Source organism: Scyliorhinus canicula, chromosome 6, assembly GCF_902713615.1.
Source record: "Scyliorhinus canicula chromosome 6, sScyCan1.1, whole genome shotgun sequence".
Lineage (NCBI taxonomy): Eukaryota > Metazoa > Chordata > Chondrichthyes > Carcharhiniformes > Scyliorhinidae > Scyliorhinus > Scyliorhinus canicula.
Window position 1 is genome coordinate 100,345,260 of NC_052151.1, and position 22,689 is coordinate 100,367,948.

The window sequence follows — 22,689 nt, forward strand, 5'->3', positions numbered from 1 at the left end:
GGGGGAGTTGACCAAGCCACGCAGCAAGGCCGCTAAGGAAATCCTAGTAGCCTGGCTACGAATCGTCTGGTGTGTGCCTCCTATTTGGGTGCCATGTGCCCAATGAAGCCCCTCCCACCAACAGTGATTGAGTCAGTTTTTTATGACTGCCCAGCCAAATAATTCTGACCCCCACCTCCCTTGCTGAGGCCAGTCATGGCTGTTAAGTCAGGTCAGGACTTAATGACCATGCAGAGGTGACCTCACCTGTGACCCACACATGAATTCTGACAGTGAAGGTTGGGGTAGGTACATCATCACAATTGAACCTAATCTTTTTTTTTAATTTAATGTACCCAATTATTTATTTCCAATTAAGAAAAATTTAGTGTGACCAATCCACCTACTCAGCACACCTTTTGGGTTGTGGGAGTGAGACCAACGCAGACACGAGGAGAATGTGCAAACTCCACATGGACAGTGACCCGGGGCCGGGATCGAACTCGGTGCGGTGAGACAGCGGTGCTAACCACTGTGCCACCGTGCCGCACAATTAACCTAATCTTAACCTCACCTAGAATCCGCAAAAGGGAAATTACATTTCCAGCACGGTTACTGATTACTGATGAGGAGTAGGAATTCAAACCCTTTCCTCTCCTGAACTTTGGTGAATCGTAGCATCGCAATTGCTGCACTAGGCTGTGATTATCCATATATCAGAAATCAAACTTGGAACGTTCCTAGTCTATAGGATTAATTACCAGATAAATTTTAAGAATCATCTTCCTGTCCCAATTAATTCAGGGTTGGTAAACCAGGCTATTTAAAATAGAAATATTAATTTAAAACTGAACACCCAGGTGGCAGTGTATGCTTATTGGAATGTTCCGAAACGATTCATACGTGGATCCCTTTCAAGTTATTCTTCTATTTGTGGAGATTCCTGGAGACTTGAAGTGAAAACAGCTGTTGGGAAAAGCAGCTTAAATCATGATAGCTGGAGAAAGTATTAACATACCTGTAAAAAGTGTAATTAGATTACCAGTATTACAGTGCTGAGATTCCCCATGATGAGATTGTAAAACCCCTGGTATATGCACTTTTATTACATCACAGTAATGACTGCATTTTGTGTTGCACTGTGACATTTTCCGCTCATGATGCGTTAGTGTAAGCTTTTTAAAGTATTAATTTTGAACATCCAGCTGTTTTTTTCATGTGCTTTTCTTTGCAGCTGTTTTACTGCTATCAGCTCTTTCGTATTTCTCTAATATATCTTCAAGTACATAGCAATGCTTGGGTCAAATGGTAAAAATAAATGGCAAAGTTTGCAGTAAACAGTTTTTTAAAAAACTGATGTAGCAACAATGTTGACACTTATTTTCATCTCTTGCCAAACAGTTCTGACCTGTTACAAATTCCCTGTTAAACCATCAAATCCCTCCAGTGCAGAATGTTCATGCAGAGGTATTTTCATGCATCCAATAAAAATATAGTGCAGTAATGCTGTGCATTTGGAGACTGATGAATGGTTCCTTCCGTCATAATAATATAAATAAAATAGAAAACAAAACCCTCAACCTCCATCGGTCTAATGAAAACAGCCCGGGTCTATTCAGCCTCTCTGCATAACTAAACCTCCTGTGCGACCACTCCAAAGTCTCCACTTCCTCCTGGTTGTGTGGCGACTAGAATTGTGCGTAATATTCTAAATGCGGCCTTACCAAGGTTCTATACAACTGCAGCATGACTTGTCAGTTTTTATACTCCATGCCCCATCCAATGTAGGCAAGCATTCCATATGGTTTCTTGACTACCTTGTCCATTTGTGTTGCCACTTTCAAAGATCTGTGGTCCCTTATGCCCTGATCAAGAGCTAGTCTTTACATGGCAGAGAGAACAACATTACACATTCTGTGATCTATAGGCAAGATCCTTTCCAAATATGAGTGGAGTCTCCAAATCTAAGATGATCATCGACTCGATAGAGAATTAACATTTGTTGAGTAGAAAGTGTTTACTATGAAAGAGAAAACCAAGCTTCTTGGAGGCAGTTTTAGCAATGAAGATGATTTGGAAGTGTTCAATCATGATCCCTTGCAGTCCGAGGCTAAAATTTCAGAGAAACCCGAAGGAGTTTTGACCTCACGACGTAGTGTGCATGCCCTCTGGCATGTACTCCTGAACCAAACTACCAGCTATGTGAATAGCTCCACTGTCTTGTGGATTCCTCAGGAGAGTTAAAGACTAAGGGAGTGAACTCTGAATGAAAATTTGGAGTGGAGCCAGAAGGCGGAATGATACATAAATATGTAATTTTCTGGCAACTCTTGCAGCCAAGCTCGTACTGATTGATTTCCTTTGTACTCAATTGGAGAAGTCAAAAGAGAGATTGTGATGTTTAGGCAGTCACCCGGCCCAAGAGAGGACATTCTAGTAATAATAATAATCTTTATTAGTGTCACAGGTAGGCTTACATTAACACTTGTCCTGTGAGTATCTTTAAGAAATGAGTGTTTTTATAGAATAACTGTAGTGGGTGTACCTTTAAGAATGGGTGTTTATTACTGCAGTGGTGTCCGAGTGTGGGTGGAGCTGGGCTGTCTGTCAGTTTTTATATTCACTTTGAGAAAAGCTTGGGTGTGTCTGTTTCAGTGTTGGAGCTGCAGTCAGCCACAGAATGTGTAATGTTGTTCTCTCTGCCATGTAAAGACTATCTCTTGATCATTTGGTGAATTCAGTTATAACTGTTCTCAGTTGCGAATTTAAACCTGATGTGCTTCTGTTAAAAGTTTTTTAAAAGTCTTATGGATGTTAAAAGGAAAGTAAGGATTGCTTAGTGTTGTATTCTTTGGGGGTTGTACTTGAATTAATGGTTGCTAAGATTTCACTATGTTTTAAAAAGGTTAACTTGAGTTCATAGAATAAACATTGTTTTGCTTTAAAAAATACTTTTCCCGGGCAGCACGGTGGCACAGTGGTTAGCATTGCTGCCTACGGCGCTGAGGACCCGGGTTCGAATCCCGGCCCTGGGTCACTGTTCGTGTGGAGTTTGCACATTCTCCCCGTGTCTGCGTGGGTTTCGCCCCCACAACCCATAAGATGTGCAGGTTAGGTGAATTGGCCACGCTAAAATTGCCCCTTAATTGGAAAAAATAATTGGGTACTCTAAATTAAAAAAAAAAAAATACTTTTCCATTTCTGCTGTACCACACCTGTAGAGTGGGCCTTGTGCTCCCCATACCACAATCTATTAAAAGTTGTGGGTCAGGTGAACTTCATGATACACTTTGGGGTTCTCTAAGCCCTGGCCCATAACACACTGAATGAAGTTACTGTGAAAATCCCCATGTCACACACTATGGCGCCTGTTTGGTACACGGAGGGAGAATTCAGAATGTCCAATTCACCTGACAAGTATGTCTTTCGGGACTTGTGGGAGAAAATATTTTGCCCCACGGACCATAAACCTATACCCCCTAATTGACTGACCCCTCCAGAACGAGTGCCTGCCCATCCATTCTATCCATACCCCTCATAATCTTGTAGACCTCCAACAGGTCGCCCCTCAACCTCCATAGGTCTAATGAAAACATCCCGAGTCTATTCAGCCTCTCTGCATAGCTAACACCATCCAGACCAAGCACCATACTGGTAAACCTCCTGTGCAACCTCTCCAAAGTCTCCATTTCCTTCTGATTGTGTGACGACTAGAATTGTGCGTAATATTCTAAATGCAGCCGTACCAAGGTTCTATACAACTGTAGCATGACTTGCCAGTTTTTATACTCCATGCCCCATCCAATGAAGGCAAGCTTTCCATATGCTTTCTTGACTACCTTGTTCACTTGTGTTGCCACTTTCAAAGATCTGTGGACCCTTATGCCCTGATCTCTCTGACTTTCTATATTCCTAAGAGTTTTGCCATTTATTTCTCCCCTATGATAGACCTACCAAAATGCATTCCCTCACATTTGTCCGCATTTGCCATTTCTCTGCCCAACTCTCCAGCCTATCTATGTCCTGCTGTATCCTCTGACAATTCTAAACACTACGTGCCACTTCACCAACCTTGGTGTCATCCGCAAACTTGTTAATCAGACCAGCTACATTTTCCTCCAAATCGTTCATGTATACTACAAGCAACAGAGGATCAATCAAAGAACAGTACAGCACAGGAACAGGCCCTTCAGCCCTCCAAACTTGTACCAGTAATGATACCACCTTCACCAAAACCCTCAACACTTCCTTGTGCTGTATCCTCTATACTCATCCTATCCATGTGTTTCTCAAGATGATAATTTTTATTGTCGCAAGTAGGCTTCCATTGCAATGAAGTTACTGTGAAAAGCCCTTAGTCGCCACATTTCGGCGGCTGTTCGGTTACACAGAGGGAGAATTCAATGTACAAATTGCCTAACAGCACGTCTTTCAGGACTTGAGAGGAAACCGGAGCACCCGGAGGAAACCCATGCGGACATGGGTAGAATGTGCAGATTCTGCAGACAGTGACCCAGCCGGGAATCGAACCTGGGACCCTGGAGCTGTGAAGCCACAGTGCTAACCACTGTGTTGCCCAAGATGCCTTTTGAAGTGGTGGGGGGTGCGAATATTTATGGTGGTGAATGGACTGCCAATCAAGTGGGTTGCTTTGTCCTGGATGGTGTTGAGTTTCTTGACTGTTGTTGGAGCTGCACTTAGCCAGCAAGTGGAGAGTATTCCAACACACTCCTGACTTGTGCCTTGTATTGATGGACAGGCTTTGGAGAGTCAGGAGACGAGTTACTCTCCACAGAATTCCCAGCCTCTGACCTCCATAATAGCTTATCTGACTAAATAGCCTTATAGTGTAAATGGTGCAACTTCAGCATATTATGTCATTGCTTAACAATTTGTTTAACAATTTCAAAGAAACTATTGAAAGCAGAATAAGTGTGGTGATTGTCCCTTTATGGGCAACACAGCAAAGGGCCATCTGACATGAGTGACCAATCGGGACTCAGATTGGGAAATCACCTTGGGGAGAGGAGTTCTCTTAGTCAGAATCATTCCAGAACTAGCAGCAGATATGCTCCACTCTTGTAAATCATTCATCATTCACTAATGAAGTCTCTAAAAGCGCATTGCTACAGTAAGTAAAGAAAATATCTATTACTTTTTCTAACTGGATATCTCCACCAATAGAGTGTCCCAGGCATTCACCTGATGAAGGAGTTGCGCTCCGAAAGCTAGTGATTCGCATCAAACCTGTTGGACTTTAACCTGGTGTTGTAAGACTTTTTACTGTGCTCACCCCAGTCCAATGCTGGCATCTCCACATCATAGCAATAAAAGGAGCACAAAATTAAAATGCGTCCTTGAGATACACTTGCCGATCATTGAGGAGGGTAGTCAATGATTTCAGTAAGGGCTATGTTCATGGATCAGGAGGCAGTTAGCAGAAACAACTTAATGTGTTAATGAATGAGGCAATACATTTTGGATGGTAAAATCAAAAATGGAAGTATACACTTAATGGAAAGATGCTGAAAAATATGCATGAACATGGAGACCCATATACTATAATTGCCAAACAGTATGTGCAGGTAGATAAAACCATTTGAAAGCCAATTACATTTTGGGATTTGTAAATAGAGATCCAGAGTTCAAGAATTAATAAGTAATAATAAATGTTAGGCCACAGATAAAATGTGTGTAGCTTTGTGTGCACCTATATTAAACAGATATTAAGAGGATAGCTTCATCAGAATGGGTAAATTATGGTTATGCGGAGACTATTTCAAAAAGAGCACAGCAGGCTAAGAAGAGATTTAGTAGACCTTTACAATTATGGACAGTTTAAGAATAAATAGAGAAAGACCTCTCTCTGGAAATTCTCTGGATGATTACCAATTTAAACAATGCATGCTACAGGGCTATAGGAAATGTGTGGGGCAGAGCAATTAATTTTGGATTGCTCCAGCACAGAGCAGGTACAGACAAGTAGCCTCCATTTACCTATGATACCAACTTATAATATTTTCTTGTCAATGTCTCTGCTTGTATTCCAAAATGTTCATAGTTTTATTTAATAAAAGTTTTAATTGTGACCTTTTTTCTCCACGTATTACTTGACTTAAGCACATTCAATGTTTTTTTTCTTTAATGCTTCCTGTGCCAGTTACCCTGTACAGCATTCAATTAGTATGCCAGCTATGAGGTAATGTGATGTGTGTTGACCGAACTGAGGCATAGCAAAGCTTTAGCTTTAAGATTTGTTTGAACTGCATTAATTAAAAAAACATTTATGATTTGGGGGAGAAACAAAATGTTTTTGAAACCTTCTCAAAGACTTGGGAACATTTTTTGTTTCAAATATGATAAACTTGTGAATGGAGGTGTTGATTTGTTTAAATCCTGTGCTGGTTTGCTAGAGATGTCTACTTATCAATCATAGTAGATTAAATCAGATCCATAGAATCCCTACAGTGTAGAAGGAAGCCATTCGGCCCATCAAGTCTTCACTGACCTTTTGAAAGAGCAACCTAGCTACACCCATTCCCCCATCATAACCCCACCCAAACTGCACACCTTTGGATACTGAGGGACCATTATTTTTAGCACAGTCAATCCACCTAACCTGCACAATTTTGGACTGTGGGAAGAAGCCGGTGCACCAGAAGAAACCCATGCAGACACGGGAGAACGTACAAACTCCACACAAGTCAGCTAAGGCTGGAACTGAATCACGGTCCCTGGTGTTGTCAGGGAGCAGTGCTAACCACTGTGCCATCATGTCGATCAGTGCTAGCATTAAACTTTGTAAAATTTTAAGATTTATTGTCCCCCGTTTAACATCAATTGCTGCTTAAAAATCAAAACGTTAGAGTTGTGATTATCTCCAACGGTCTTCACGTTTATCGGAATAATTTTACTTTAATAATAAAATTATGGCCAGGCAACTGATTTGGAGGAATTATATTGGGTCTAACCCCCACATCCCCAAAGAAGTGCAGGGTAGGTCGATTGGCCATGTTAAATTACCTCTTAATTGGAAAACAAAATTGGGTACTCTAAATTTATTTTTTAAAAATTGGAGGAATTACTTGGCTCAGTGATGTCAGTGAAGTGATTAATATTTGGAGCCATACATTATGCATTTTAACTTCATTAATTCTGACAAACAGAATGTAATAAATGCCAGGGTTTCTAATGGTTCCCATTTGCCAATTATGAACATTGCAAGTTCAGGAAGCCCATTTAACCTAATCCCAGCTTTTTAGTTGGCTCGAAAAGGCACTTTCCATTTAGGATGGATGCAGACACATTAAGACGAGAAAATAAGGCTTTGATTTCTCCAAACTGCCTTTCAATTTGTTATGTTTTCAAAATACCTTTAACTTTGTAAATTTTATTATTTGCATCTGTATTTTGAAAACGCGTAGGCTCTATCAATTGAGTGTAATGTGCACTTCTTCAATAATCAGCAACTTACTTTCAGCCATTGGAAAGTTTTTCTTGGCTTGAAAAGTCAACATGGAAGTTCATTGACAGTGAAGTCAACATTTTGTTTGAAGTGGAACAGCTAATCAATGTTGCTTTTCCTGCCAAAATAAATTGGAAACACATAGACTTATTTACGTAAAATGTGATTTATTAGTAAAACTGTTGATATTTATAAGCCTGTGCCAAAATGTGTGAGCCATTCACCTTAACTCTATTAAGTAAATAAAACTGCAGAACACAAATCATTCAGTGTTTCTTGTTGCCACAGAAATTCTCCTACGTTCAAGTCCTTTGAAGAGCGAGTGGAAACTACAGTTACCAGCCTGAAGGTAACATTTTTGTTGTCATAATGTGATGGTGGAATGTGTCAGCACTGCCCTACCTCATTTTTAAAAAAAATATTTTTATTGGCATTTTTCAGATTTTGCAGAATTACATAGTGCACCTGATATTTGTGATGTTTCTTATTTAAAATTTTTTACATACATTCTGTCCGTCTGCTCCACCGTCCTGTCCGTCTCCGCCCCAGTAGTCTGTTTCTTCCCTGGCACCAACTTTGGCATGGATGTCATGGTACTGTGCTCCGCCCCTCTCTTCAGTTTTTCCTGCTCCCTCCCCTCCTCCCTTGTTAGTTACCTCCTCTCCATTGTGTAGGTTATTCTCTGCTCTCCTCCGTCCCGTCCCCCACTCTTTATCGAGTCACTGTTGGATTCAAACACATCTTGGAACAGGCTGATGAATAGCTCCATGCTTTGTGGAAGCCCTCATCCGACCCTCAGATGATGTACTTGATCTTCTCCAGGTGGAGAAATTCCAACAGGTCTGCCAGCCAGTCTGCAGCTGTGGGTGGTGCAGCTGGTCGCCAGTCGAGCAGGATTCTCCGGGATGCAATTAAGGAAGCAAAAGCCAGGGTGTCGGCCCTCTTCCCCATATGTAGTTCTGGCTGGTCTGATACCCCGAAGACTGCCAGTCTCCAGCACGGCTCCACCTCACCCCCACAAACTTGGTCATTGCCTCGAAGAAGGCTATCCAGAGTCCGACCAGCCTGGGGCAGGCCCAGAACATGTGGGCATGGTTGGCGCGGTCTCCGTGGCACTGTTCGCATTTATCCTCCACCTCTGGGAAGAACCTGTTCATTTGGGTTCTGGTTAGGTGCGCTCTGTGCAGGAGGAGGTGGAGTTGGTCCTACTCAGTGCTTCGTTCCAGAGTCCTCAACCCACTTTCATCCCGAGTTTGTCCTCCCATTTCTACCTACCTCTGTCCAGTAGTGTCCTTGCCTTTTCCAATCGTCCATAGATGCCCCCACAGTTCCCCCTCTCCTTACTGTCCATGTTTATTTGTTCTTCTAGTAAAGTGCCTCTCGGGGCCTTAGGGTATCTCACTGTCTTCTTGCGGAGAACGTGTTTGATTTGAAGTTGCTGGAGCTCCAAATCTTCTGTCAGTTCGTCCAGGGTTGTGAGTCTGTCCCCTATGTAAAAGTCCCTGACTACATTTGTAAGTATATCATGTGTAAAACCCAATAAAAAAATATATATTTTTTAAATTCCAGACTGCTAGCGTCCCCCCGTCCTGTCTCCATTTTTTGAAGGTGCCGATGAGCATGGTGGGAATTTGTGGTTGCTGCAGATGGGGACCATGGAGGACATCTCGGTTAAACCAAAATGCTGCCTCATTTGGTTCCAGGTCCTACCAACTGGGCAGGATGTGTATTTTGCTGGGGCAATGGGAATGTTGCTGTGGCGGGGACCCAGAGGGTCGTTCCCTTGCAGGAGGACTCCTCCAGCCTCATCCATTCCATGTTGGGTTCTCTTTTCCATCCCCTCACCCTCTCAGCTGTGGCAGCCCAGTGGTAGTATTGCAGATTCGGCAGGGCAAGGCTATCCATATTTTTTCTCCTTTGCAGTGTCATCTTGGAGTTCCTTGGGTTCTACCCCCCCCCCCCCCCCCCCCCCCCCCCCCCGGCCCACCACCACCACACATACACACACACCCACAAACACCATGATCATTTTGTGTATCCCTTGGAAAAATGGCACGGGGATGAAGATCGGTATGAATCTGAACAGGAAGAGGAACCTCGGCATCTTGATCGTTTGCTCCCACCCCACCAGGGAAAGCGGGAATGCATCCCAGCTCTGTAGGTCCTTTTAAACTTCCTCTGCCTGACTAGTCAGATTCCACTTGGCCATGGGCTATCTGGATGCCCAGGAAGCGGAATTTGTTTTTGGCTAGTTTGAATGGTAGTTCCCCCCCCCACTCCCGCCCAAGCTCTGTCCCTTCCCTGCTCGGGTTCACTGGGAATGCCTCGCTCTTGCCCAGTTTGAGTTTGTAGCTCGAGAAGGCCTCAAACTTCTCCAGGATCTTCATGATTACTTTCAGGCCGTTCTGTGGGTCCGAGATGTAGAGGAGCAGGTCATCCGCACAGAGTGAAATTCTGTGCTCTCTGCCTCCTCTTTGGATGCCCTTCCAGCCTTTCGCGTCTCGCAGGCGATCGACAGGAGTTTGATTGCCAGGGCGAACAAGAGTGGAGACAGTGGGCATCCCTGCCTTGAGCAGGTGGTGTTGTTCCGAGCCCTCGACTTGGGGGGGGGGGGGGGGGGGGGGGGGTTGTACAGGAGTTTGTACAGGAGTTTCACCTGTGGAGTGAACCCTGTCCCTTGTCCAAACCACTCCAATAACTGAGGTACTTCTATTCAACTCTGTTGAAGGCTTTTTCTGCGTCCAGAGAGTTGATGACCTCTAATGTTCTCTCCCTTGATGAGGTCATTATTACTTTCATCAGCCCCTGATGTTGCAGTTAGCTGTTTACCCTTGACAAAGCCCGGCTGCTCCTCTGCAACCATCTCTGGTACGTAGTTCTCAAGTCTCTTAGCCAGGAGCTTTGCGAGTATCTTCACGTCTACATTAAACAGCAAAATGGGTCGAGGTGATCTGCATTCCGTAGAAAGACGGAGGTTGAGGGATGACCTGATAGAGGTCTACAAGATTATGAGGGGCATGGATAGAGTGGATGGGCAGGCACTCTTTCCCAGGGTGAAAGGGTCAGTCACCAGGGGGCATAGGTTTAAGGTCCGTGGGGCAAAGTTTAGAGAGGTGTGAGGCAGGTTTTTACGCAAACGGTGGTGAGTGCCTGGAACGCGTTGCCAGGGGAGGTTGTGGAAGCAGATACATTAACAGCGTTCAAAAGGCATCTTGACAAACACATGAGTTTGGAGGGATATGGGATTAGAAAGTGTTCAAGGTTTTGGCAAAGGTTGGAATCATGACCGGTACAGGCTTGGAGGGCTGAAGGGCCTGTTTCTGTGCTGTGTTATTCTTTGGGTTTCTCTTTTGGGTACCAGTGATATCATGGCCTGCATTAGCTTTGGAGACAGGGTGCCCCTCACTCGCGATTGTGTAAACATAGCCCATAGGTGTGAGGACAGGGCTGGTGCGAATGGGTCCGCCAGTAACCCATTGGATCCCAGCCCCTTCCCCGCATGCATGAAGTTGATGCTCTCCATGATCTCATCCAGTCCTATTGGTGGTTCCAACTTCCCTCGCCTATTGTCCCCCACAACTGGCATGTCCAGTTTATCAAGGAAACTTTTCATCCCCGCATCCCTGTCAGGGGGTTCCGAGGTTTACAGTCCTCGATAGAAGGTCTCAAATGCTTGGTTGACTTTTTTTGCTTTGGCTACCAGTCCACCTCTGCTGTCCTTCACCTGCGCTATCTCGCTTGTGGCTGCCTGCTTTCTCAGCTGGTGAGCCAGTAGGCAGCTCCCCTTTTCTCCATGTTCGTAGAAGGTCTCCCATGTCTGGTGAAATTGGCGCACTGCCTTCCTGGTGGATAGCAGGTTAAAGTCCATTTGTAGCCTTTTCCTCTCTACCAGAAGCTCTATGGTCGGGGCCTTGGAGTACTTTCTGTCGACCTCCAGGATGGAGTTGATCAGTTGTTGCCTAGTCACCCCCTCTTCCCTGTCTCCACGTGCCTTGTAGACTTTAATCTCTCCCCTAATCATCTCCTTCAGTGCCTCCCAGAGCGTGGAAGGTGAGATCTCCCCATTCTGATTGTTAGTGGTGTACTTGCCTATGGCCTGTGATGTTTCCTGGCGGAAGACCGTATCAGCCAAAAGGTTCATGCCCAACTTCCGTGTGGAGCGCGGGCATGGCCCGTCTCCAACCTCACATCCGTGTAATGTGGAGCATGGTCGGAGGTGACTATTGCGGAGTATTCCACCCTTACTATTTCTGGAAGCACCGATTTCCCCACTGCAGAGAAGTCAATCCGTATGTATACTTTGTGCACCGGCGAAAAGAACACAAAATCCTTCTGATCGGAGTGTAGGAACGGCCATGCGTCCACTGCCCACATTTGCTTCATGAATTCTTTGAGTTCTCTAGCCATGTCTATCTTTTTCCCATCATGGGGCTCGATCGGGCTGTCAATGGGTCCTGTACACAGTGGAAATCGCCCCCCCCCCCCCCCTCCCCATGATCAGTAGCTCCGGCTGCCGATATGCGGCAGGCGGCCCCGCGCAACATTGGGGACCCACACAGAAGCCCCGACAATATAGGCCCCCTCCAGATCGCGCGCGCCCGCCAATCGGTGGCCCCCGATTGCGAGCCTGGCTGTCCTGGAGGCCCCCCCCCCCCCCATCCCCCCCATGACGGATCCCCCCGCACCCCCACCAGGGCAGCCACGAACTGGATCCACAGCCGCCACTCCGAGCTCCCACCGGGTGAAACCATGAGTGAACCACGCCGGCAGGAACTCAGCACACGCGCAACTGGCGCCGATGTTCCGGTTGCGGGAAGGCGTCGGACCCGATCGTGGGTCTGACACCCCATTCTCTGCCCCTGCGCCGAGCGCGATTTCGGCGCGGAGAATCTCACCCCTTGTCTTTGGCATAGACAATCCACCAACAGAATGGGAGATTAACCTTAATGTTATGTAAAAAGACAATCTGCTCTGCAGCAAGTAGTTTTGTTCTAATAAACATCAAAATATATTGATCCACCTATTTTTTAAATGGTGTTTCACAGTAGTATTGTCCACAAGAGATGAAATGACTTAGTGTTAATATCCGTTCTCTTGCATGAACATCGGCAGAGGGTGCCTGTTAAACAGCTTTTAGGCACTTAACTACACAGTGCCAAAGTATCACTAATTTTTGGAGTGGTGCTTTTTAAAAAAATTAAGATGTTTGAGACTTGTCATTTATATAAACATTTTTCTTACATTTAAACCTTACTGTGCAATAGACATGAAGCAATAAAGCTGGAGGAAACCTTATACTCAACAAATTAAATAATAGATTGCTAAATCGGGATTCTTGAGACTATTCTGAATTCTTGATGTTCCCCTCAAGTCTAAGATTGCATAGTTAGTCATGTGCAAGTCTTAAGCTACCGTTAACCAATATATGCTGCTTTTATAGCCAGTACGATTAGTATTCCTGACCACTTCGTATTGTCAATCATTTACATTGGTCTTTTATCTGTCCACAGTATAATTATCACCCCAAGCTGGTCTCCTTTTTAGCTACTTACTATTGGAATTTCCTTTTCCTTGTAGATGATGTAGTTATTCCTTTTTGGATGTATTGTTTCTCTAGAATTGTTTAAAAAATAGTTCCTGATCAAGTAAGTTAACCGATATTATGTTTAAATATTCAGATTGATCAAAAATGCGTTGCTGCAATATGAAGATTATTGAGCATCATAACCTCTGATACTGTGGATTTTTCTTAATGCTTTCAATATTGTTGTGTCTGTTTAGTGTAAAGTTGGTGTGCCTACCCACAGCAGTGGAAGTTTTGAAGATGTGCTGAACTCTACTGTCAATGCCAGTGTTCAGGAATCAACTTCAGGAAATCATCCAACTGAGGACTTTGGAGTTTTTTAAATCTTTCCTCTAATACTGTAAAATATAAATGTATAAATCTTGGTGTTACCATATTTTATTTAAAATTCTGTTAAAACTGTCTCTCCTGAGTATACCGCGGAAGGCAACCTGAAATATTCAAAACTAAATTGTGGGAAGAAATTTTGTGCATTTTATCAACAGAAAATTGTTTTGTAGACTGTTATTCTTTGACATATATTGCTATATGTTACTATATTTATAAAGAGCTTATTCTGAAGTTTTATTTTGAGTTTCAGCTCTACTTGCATTGCAACAGAGTTTGTTGAGTTGCCTGTTTTAAGAAATGTTTTATAAACCACTGTCCTGAAGACTTAATGTACTGTATTCTAGTTTGAGGTTGAAAAAAAAGATAAATCATTTCTTGATACCACCTCTGTATGCAACTTTTTGATGATGGTGATGATGGTCATGAAGTGAAATGGTATAAAATTAGTTATTTAGAAATAGATATTTACAATATTGGTCAAATGGACCTCACAATCATCATGTTCTGTTCAAATAATTTGGCATTGTGTTTGATATAAATTGGAAGCATTTTTAAGATACTGTATGTATGATAAACCAGAATATATGATATTTTGAATGTCACATTAGCTTCACTTCTCAATTAATAATGTTAAAGCTCTATGCAGATTTCTTTTTATGGGGAGACCCAGGATGGACGTTAGTTTATGCAGAAATACAGATGAATTTCTCAGCACTTACGATTTATTCTGTGGTCTAGCTTCTTAGTTGGAAACTCACCAGGTGAAATTCAAAAGGGAAGCAATCAAGTCATAGATATTTACAGCATGGAAACAGGCCCTTCGGCCCAGCTTGTCCATGCCGCCCAGTTTCTATCACTAAACTAATCTCACTTGCCCACATTTAACCCATAACCCTCTATTCCCATCCTGCCCAGGTAACTGTCTAACTGCTTTTCAAAGGATAAAATTGGACCCACCTCTACCACTGCCTCTGGCAGGTGCTCACCACCCTCTGTGTGAAGAAATTTCCCATGTGTCTCTTTTGTATCTCTCCACTCTCACCATAAACCAATGCCCTCTAATTCTAGACTCCTCTACCTTTGGGAAAGGATGTCAACTATCTACCTTATCTATGTTCATTATTTTATAGACTTTATTGCCTTGAAAAAAAACACCAAAATTAAAGTAATTCTAAAGATGCTATAACTGAAATATTTTTATTTATACTGCATATAAATATTATGATTGATTTGAAATCTCCAAATCTCAGCTAGTGTCATTATTCCAAAATACATCATTAACATTGTCAAAATAGATTCAACTTCCCACCCTGCAAAATGAATGTGTTTGGAGAATTTTAATTTATCAACTGTGAGTTAAATATGTTTATATGTGTTGACTATAAGTTAATTCTTTCAGTACTGTGTCGCGGGGGAGCAAATTAGAATCATATAATCATAGAATTACAGGCCATTCATCCCGAGTCTGCACTGGCCCTTGAAAAGAGCACCCTACTTAAGCCCATGCCTCCTCCCCATCCCTGTACCCCAGTAACCCCACTTAATCTTTTTTGGACACTAAGGGCAATTTATCATGGCCAATCCACCTAACCTGCACATCTTTGGACTGTGAGAGGAAACCGGACCACCCGGACGAAACCCACACAGACACGGGGAGAACGTGCAGACTCCACACAGACAGTGACCCAAGCCGGAATCAAACCTGGGACCCTGGAGCAGTGAAGAAACTGTGCTAACCCATGTGCTGCTGCGCTATTTATTGATAATTAATATGTTAATCCCATGTGTTAGCTCTGGCTCACTTGACAACGTACTTGTTTCTCAATTACAAGGTTTTGGATTCAAGTCCCACTTTAGTTCAGTACTGAAGCAGTAAAATGAAAAGAAAATACTGCGGATGCTGGAAATCTGAAATCTGGATAAACTCTTGGCACTGGGTAAAATTTCAGTACTGTGTGCCAGGGGGCAGAAAGGGAAGGTTAGCCCTATCTGTACTTTTAGGAGAAAAGGAGGATGATCTAAAACTTTTGAGCATCTTTTATGGCTCAAAACCAGTCCAAAGAATTTGTGATTATTTCCCCTGCTTTTATTTTTTTTTAAATTTTAAAATATAAATTTAGAGTATCCAATTCTTGATTGAGTCTGAAGAGATAGGAGAGGTCTTGAACGAGTACTTTTCTTCAGTATTTACAAATGAGAGGGGCCATATTGTCGGAGAGGACAGTGTGAAACAGACTGGTAAACTCAAGGAGATACTTGTTAGGAAGGAAGATGTGTTGGGCATTTTGAAAAACTTGAGGATGGACAAGTCCCCCGGGCCTGACAGGATATATCCAAGGATTCTATGGGAAGCAAGAGATGAAATTGCAGAGCCGTTGGCAATGATCTTTTTGTCCTCACTGTCAACAGGGGTGGTACCAGGGGATTGGAGAGTGGCGAATGTCGTGCCCCTGTTCAAAAAAGGGAATAGGGATAACCCTGGGAATTACAGGCCAGTTAGTCTTACTTCAGTGGTAGGCAAAGTAATGGAAAGGGTACTGAGGGATAGGATTTCTGAGCATCTGGAACGACACTGCTTGATTAGGGATAGTCAGCATGGATTTGTGAGGGGTGGGTCTTGCCTTACAAGTCTTATTGAATTCTTTGAGGAGGTGACCAAGCATGTGGATGAAGGTAAAGCAGTGGATGTAGTGTACATGGATTTTAGTAAGGTATTTGATAAGGTTCCCCATGGTAGGCTTATGCAGAAAGTAAGGAGGCATGGGATAGTGGGAAATTTGGCCAGTTGGATAACGAACTGGCTAACCAATAGCAGTCAGAGAGTGGTGGTGGATGACAAATATTCAGCCTGGAGCCCAGTTACCAGTGGTGTACCGCAGGAATCAGTTCTGGGTCCACTGCTGTTTGTGATTTACATTAATGACTTGGATGAGGGAGTTGAAGGGTGGGTCAGTAAATCTGCAGATGATACGAAGATTGGTGGAGTTGTGGATAGTGAGGAGGGCTGTTGTCGGCTGCAAAGAGGCATAGATAGGATGCAGAGCTGGGCTGAGAAGTGGCAGATGGAGTTTAACCCTGAAAAGTGTGAGGTTGTCCATTTTGGAAAGACAAATATGAATGCGGAATACAGGGTTAATGGTAGGGTTCTTGGCAATGTGGAGGAGCAGAGAGATCTTGGGGTCTATGTTCATAAATCTTTGAAAGTTGCCACTCAAGTGGATAGAGCTGTGAAGAAGGCCCATGGTGTGCTAGCGTTCATTAGCAGAGAGATTGAATTTAAGACCCGTGACGTGATGATGCAGCTGTTCAAAACATTGGTACGGCCACATTTGGAGTACTGTATGCAGTTCTGATTGCCTCATTTTAGGAAGGATGTGGAAGCTTTGGAAAAGGTGCAAAGGAGATTTACCAGGATGTTTCCTGGAATGGAGAGTAGGAGTTACGAGGAAAGGTTGAGGGTGCTGAGCCTTTTCTCATTAGAACGGAGAAGGATGAGGGGCAACTTGATAGAGGTTTATAAGATGATCAGGGGAATAGATAGAGTGGACAGTCAGAGACTTTTTCCCCGGGTAAAACAAACCATTACAAGGGGACATAAATTTAAGGTGAATGGTGGAAGATAATAGGGGGGATGTCAGAGGTAGGTTCTTTACCCAGAGAGTAGTGGGGGCATGGAATGCACTGCTTGTGGAAGTAGATGAGTCGGAAACATTAGGGACCTTCAAGCGGCTATTGGATAGGTACATGGATTATGGTAGAATAATGGAGTGTAGATTAATTTGTTCTTAAGGGCAGCACGGTAGCATTGTGGATAGCACAATTGCTTCACAGCTCCAGGGTCCCAAGTTTGATTCCGGCTTGGGTCACTGTCTGTGCGGAGTCTGCACATCCTCCCCGTGTGTGCGTGGGTTTCCTCCCACAGTCCAAAGATGTGCAGGTTAGGTGGATTGGCCATGATAAATTGCCCTTAGTATCGTTGGGTGGGGTTACTGGGTTAGAGGGATAGGGTAGAAGTGTGGACTTAATTAGGGTGCCCTTTTTAAGGGCCGGTGCAGACCTGATGGGGTTGAATGGCCACCTTCTGCACTGTAAATTCTATGATTCTAACAGGACTAGACAGGATAGATGGGGGGAAACGATGTTCATGATAGTGGGGGTGTCCAGAACTAGGGGTCACAGTTTAAAGGTATGGGCTAGACCATTTAGGACTGAGATAAGGAGAAATTCCATCACCTAGAGAATAGTGATCCTGTGGAATTCTCTACTGCAGAAAGCAGTTGAGACCAAAATATTATTGGCTGGATTCTCCGTAGCCCGACACTGCAATCATGACTGGCGATTGAGTGGAGAATGGATTCTGACGCTGGAATCGGGGCCAGTGCCGGTCTGCCATGCTCCTCCCTTCCTAACCGGCATCTTCGTGGCATGTGCCACTTCAACGGCATTGCTGCCCCATCCGTGATGCTCCACCCCTGATGGGCCGAGTTCCCGACTGCGTAGGCCACGTGTGGTCCCAGCGGGATCCCGGCGTGCCAGTTGCAGATCGTGTCCAGTGCAGACACACTTGGTCGGGATCCGTGCCGCTGGCTGGGAAAGGCTTCTGCTAGGGCTGGGAGGTGGGCTGTGGGGTTGTGGTTGGCGGGTTAGGGTTAGCGCATGGGCAGTGCCATGTCTTACGGCGTGACTGGTGCAGGTGTCAGCCCACCGCATGGGGGTCCTGGCCATTCTCCAACCCTTTCCGGCACGAACCACGGGAGTTTCACGCGGCGCCAGTGCTAGCCCCTCACCGGAATCGGTGAGGGGTTCTCGCCGACTTTCCTATCGTGAACCTCCTGCGGATTCTCCGTTCGTGCCAGCACTTAGCCTTAGAAATGGAGAATCCCACCCTGTATGTTTTCAAAGAGTTAGAAGTAGCTCTTGGGTGAAATGGATCAAAGGATTTTTGGCAATGGGGGTGGGGAGGGGGAGCGCAGGAACAAGTTATTGAGTTGCATGATGAGCCTTGATCATGATGATTGGTGCAGCAGGCTCAAAGGGCCAAATAGCCTACACCTATTTTCTATGAAACCTTTTTGAATTTAACTAGTTAACAAAACTGAATAACTATTCACCTGCTTATGTTAGTTAAGTATTTTATGGGCCAGGATTTAGAGAACCCCAAAGTGTATCATGGAGTTCACCTGACCCACAACTTTTAATAGATTGTGGTATGGGAAGCACATGGCCCACTTTACAGGTGTGGTACAGCAGAAATGGAAAAGTATTTTTAAAAGCAAAACAATGTTTATTCTATGAACTCAAGTTAACCTTTTTAAAACATGCAGTGAACATCTTAGCAACCATTAATTCAAATACAGCCCCCAAAGAATACAACACTAAGTAATCCTTAATAACTTCCCAAACAGCATTCAGAAGACAAAAGAAACACCTTTTAACAGAAGCACATCAGGTTTACATTCACTACTGAAAACATTTATAATTTTGAGCTTCCCAAAAGTCTTTCAATTGTGATAACTCAGATGTTTTGAGTTTCTGTGTAAGCAAGCAGAAACTATTTGTATTTTGACTGATGTAAAGACTGGGATAAACCATTGCTGCTATCCTACTGCTACCTATTTATTTTTTTATTAGTTTATCAGAGTTACAAAGCCAGAACTCGGGGCAAACCCCTAATCCAGCTCCTTGCCTGCTCCAAAATCCAATTCAAATTGATTCCAATTCATGGTCCCCACAAGAGACATACCAAATCCAGGCTTTACACCTGACCTCACGCTCATCTTAGCTGGAGCAGTTTGTCGCTATCTGTGATGGCCCCTCAAGTCTGAAGTCAACGCGGAAACAAATAGGTACAATTAAATATTTCTGGTACCTGCACAAGCCTGTATGATTGCACATATAGTCTTTTTCTTCCTGAATCTGGCTGGTTGCAGCAAATGAACACTGGAGGAAAACCATTGTGCCAAAATTTTGCTGTCGGTGATATGACAATGAAGTGGTAACCACATTGAAATATACAGTTCTGTATATTGTATTCTGTCATTTTAATGACGAGAAAGCTTACTTTATAGTATCAGTGAAAATGTACTTACTTTTATCTACAAACACATATATTTCAAATTAAGTTAAAGACAGAATGATCAGTTGAATTTACAGAAGTATAGACTTCATGCACTTGCTGAAAATGTATTTATTACATGTATATTTCATAAGCCATTATATACTGCACAATGTTAACATGGTTCAGTGTTAACTTTCAGCTCTCAAGTCAAAAGGTTACTGGTTCAAGATTCTCTAGGACTAGGGCATACCATGTCACCGAATATTTATTTTAAAAAAGAGACATGTATTTATATAGCATCATTCATGACTTGAGGAATGCCCCAAAATATCTGAGCCAATGAAATAGGTTTGAAGTGTAATTACTATTTTAATGTAGGAAATGTGGCACAAATTTGCCCATGGCATGGTACCACAAACAACAATGTGATCATGACTGATAACCTAGTTTAGTGATTTTTTTTTTCAAATGTAAAACCATTTTACGGTTTGAAGTACATCAAGTTTTTGAATACAAGTGTGCACACATTTGACAGTGAAGAAAAGAAAGTACTTGAACTACCAAACGGTAATTGTTGTACAGCCCATTCAAAGTATTTGCAAATGCAAAACCATAATTTGATTTGATCTATTGTCACATGTACCGAAGTACAGTGAAAAGTATTTTTCTGCGGCTGAGGGAACATACATAGAACATACATGGTAGACAAAAAGAATAATCAACAGGGTACATTGACAAATGGTGCATTGACAAACATCAATTGGTTACACTGCGGAACATGAGGCCAAACAATGCAAATACATGAGCAAGAGAGCATAGCGCACCGTGAATAGTGTTCTTACAGGGAGCAGACCAGTCCGAGGGGGAGTCATTGAGGAGTCTTGTAGATGTGGGGAAGCTGTTCCTGTCTGGTTGTGCGGTTCTTCAGACTTCTGTACCTTCTGCCTGATGGCAGGGTCTGGAAGAAGGCAATGCCTGGGTGGGAGGGGTCTCTGATAATGCTGTCTGCTTTCCTGAGGCAGGGGGAGGTGTAGACAGAATCAATGCGGGGGTGGCAAGTTTGTCTGATGCATTGGGCTGAGTTCACCACACTCTGCAGTTTCTTGCGATCTTGGACCGAGCAGCTGCCATACCAGCTGTGATGCAGCCAGATAGTATGCTCTCTATGGAACATCTGTCGACATTTGTGAGAGTTGATGCAGGAATGCTGAATTTCTTTAGCTTCCGTAGGAAGTAGAGACGTTGTTGGGCTTTCATGACTGTTGCATCAACGGCAGTGGACCAGGACAGACTGTTGGTGATGGTGACCCCCAGGAACTTCAAGCTGCCGGCCATCTCTACTTCGGAGCCATTGATGCAAGGTGGGGGGGGGGTCGTGCTACGCTTCTTGAAGTCGATGATAAGTTCCTCGGTCTTTCCGACATTTAGAGGGTGGTTGTTTTTGGTACACCATGCAACCAAGTGATTTATTTCCCTTCTGCAGTCTGATTTAATTTCTATTAAAATTAATTATGTTACATTTTAAATCAGCAAGAACACAGTTCTACAGACTTGACATTTTGGAGGTTGAACTAAGTTGATGAAGCCAAAATAATGGCACTAATATTTTAAACAATAACCACCCATTATTCTAAACACATGGGTTTCTTAAACTTGGTGAGATTTATCCAAATTGCTGAGTTATTTGAAATATTCAAAAGCCCTTTCAACAGTATTTACTGTTTCAGTATTGGTTCCATGCTTTTCTTTGAGCATTTTGAGTTCGTCTTCCTTTTTCTTTATATCCATCTTTTGGAAAGCCTTGTTTGCATTGTAGTATAAAACTACAAGGTATCTGTTCCACACAATGAATCCAGATAACAAGCATTCTCGGCATCAAAATTATCTCCATGCACTACATATGCAGTTCTTCTTGTCTCTGATGTGTTTCCTACTCTGATTTGCCTGATTGGTCCATTTTCCCCAAATATTTCATACATTTCTTTTGCAGTTATTTTGCACGGCAAGTTTCTTAAATACAATATACTTCTGGAGGCAAACAAATGTTCTCCCATTTTGTAGCTTGCATCGCCATCCTAGTTTAGTGATGTTGGTCAAAGGGTAAATATTGGTCAGGACACCAGGGGAACTACCCTACTATTCAAAATAATGTCATGTGATTGTTTACATCCATCTGGAAGAGCAGACAGGGCCTTGGTTTGATGTCATATGGACGTCAATTTCTTCAACAGTGCAGCATTCCTTCAATACTGTACAGGATTATCAGCTTAAATTTTTGAGCTCAAGTCTGAAGTGGGATGTAGTGCCACTGAGCGAGTGCAGAAATGTTGGTCCAATGATCTTTTCACAAAGGCAGCATTTTTCCATAGAAAGTGTAAAATGTTTGCAATGTGATAGCCAACTTTTAAATTCACCTGGTTATGTGGGGCTGTGTCCTATTAATTTGCTGCCATAAAAATAAGTGACTACACGTCAAAGGCCAGTGGCACTGAGGTACTTTGTAATATCTGGAGGACATGTTGATGCACTATATTATACCTTATTTGTTTTGCAATTGGAACAATGCAGCTCTACGCAATTGTTTGGGTCGGTCCGAATTAAGCCAGCAAATAAGGGAATGATGTGTACGCAAATAAGGGAAGGATGTGTACAACTTACCTGGTTGAATTATTTCCATTCACTGTGGTTCCATAGGCATCTGGAGCTTTCACTACTACTTTAGAGCAGAGTTTGATCTTATACTTGTTAGACAATTACAGTATTCCTTGTGCAATTTCCAAAACTCATTAGATTGTGGTCTGGATGTAGGAGCCCCACCTAGTTGATGTTTCCGTCCCTAGCTCAGCAACTCCATGTTAGTTGTGGTAAGGTGCAAGTAAAAGTTGTCTTAAAACTACTGGGACTGTGACTGAGCCCCTGACCACCTATTTCTATTGAACTGGTAATCAGCTAATCATTCTATAAGCGGGGGCCGTTCGTTCAGTTGGCTGGACAGCTGTTTTGCGAGTGATGCCAGCAGCTTGGGTTCAATTCCCGAGCTGAGGTTATTCTTAAGGACCCGCTTTCTCAACCTTGCCCCTTGGCTGAAGTGTAGTGACCCTCAGGCTAAATCACCACCAGTCAGCCCTCTCTCAAAAAGGGAGAGTGCAGCCTATGGTCCTCTGGGACTTTGACGACTTGCATTATTTCAATACAAGTTGAGAGTCTGCTGCATTTTATTAAGCACCATCAGAAACGTAAGTTAAACTGAAGCAGTCAGTTTTTAAAAGAAAA

At 43.3% G+C, this 22,689-nt stretch overlaps 1 protein-coding gene and 1 pseudogene across 4 annotated transcripts in view; one reads left to right on the plus strand and one right to left on the minus strand.

Moving 5' to 3' along the window:
- tpd52l1 (tpd52 like 1) overlaps positions 1 to 14,072 on the plus strand; it is a 59,554-nt gene extending 45,482 nt beyond the window's left edge. For 2 of the 4 annotated variants that reach the window (XM_038799735.1, XM_038799736.1), the window contains 3 exons: positions 6,140 to 6,178; positions 7,733 to 7,793; positions 13,226 to 14,072. In XM_038799735.1, the coding sequence (XP_038655663.1) occupies positions 6,140 to 6,178; positions 7,733 to 7,793; positions 13,226 to 13,351 (226 nt within the window). In that variant the 3' untranslated portion in view covers positions 13,352 to 14,072. The remainder of the gene's footprint in view (positions 1 to 6,139; positions 6,179 to 7,732; positions 7,794 to 13,225) is intronic. The other 2 variants (XM_038799737.1, XM_038799738.1) reach the window with 1 other exon arrangement.
- Positions 14,073 to 20,796: 6,724 nt separating this feature from the next.
- Positions 20,797 to 22,582, minus strand: LOC119967343 (annotated as a pseudogene).
- Positions 22,583 to 22,689: the final 107 nt, after the last annotated feature.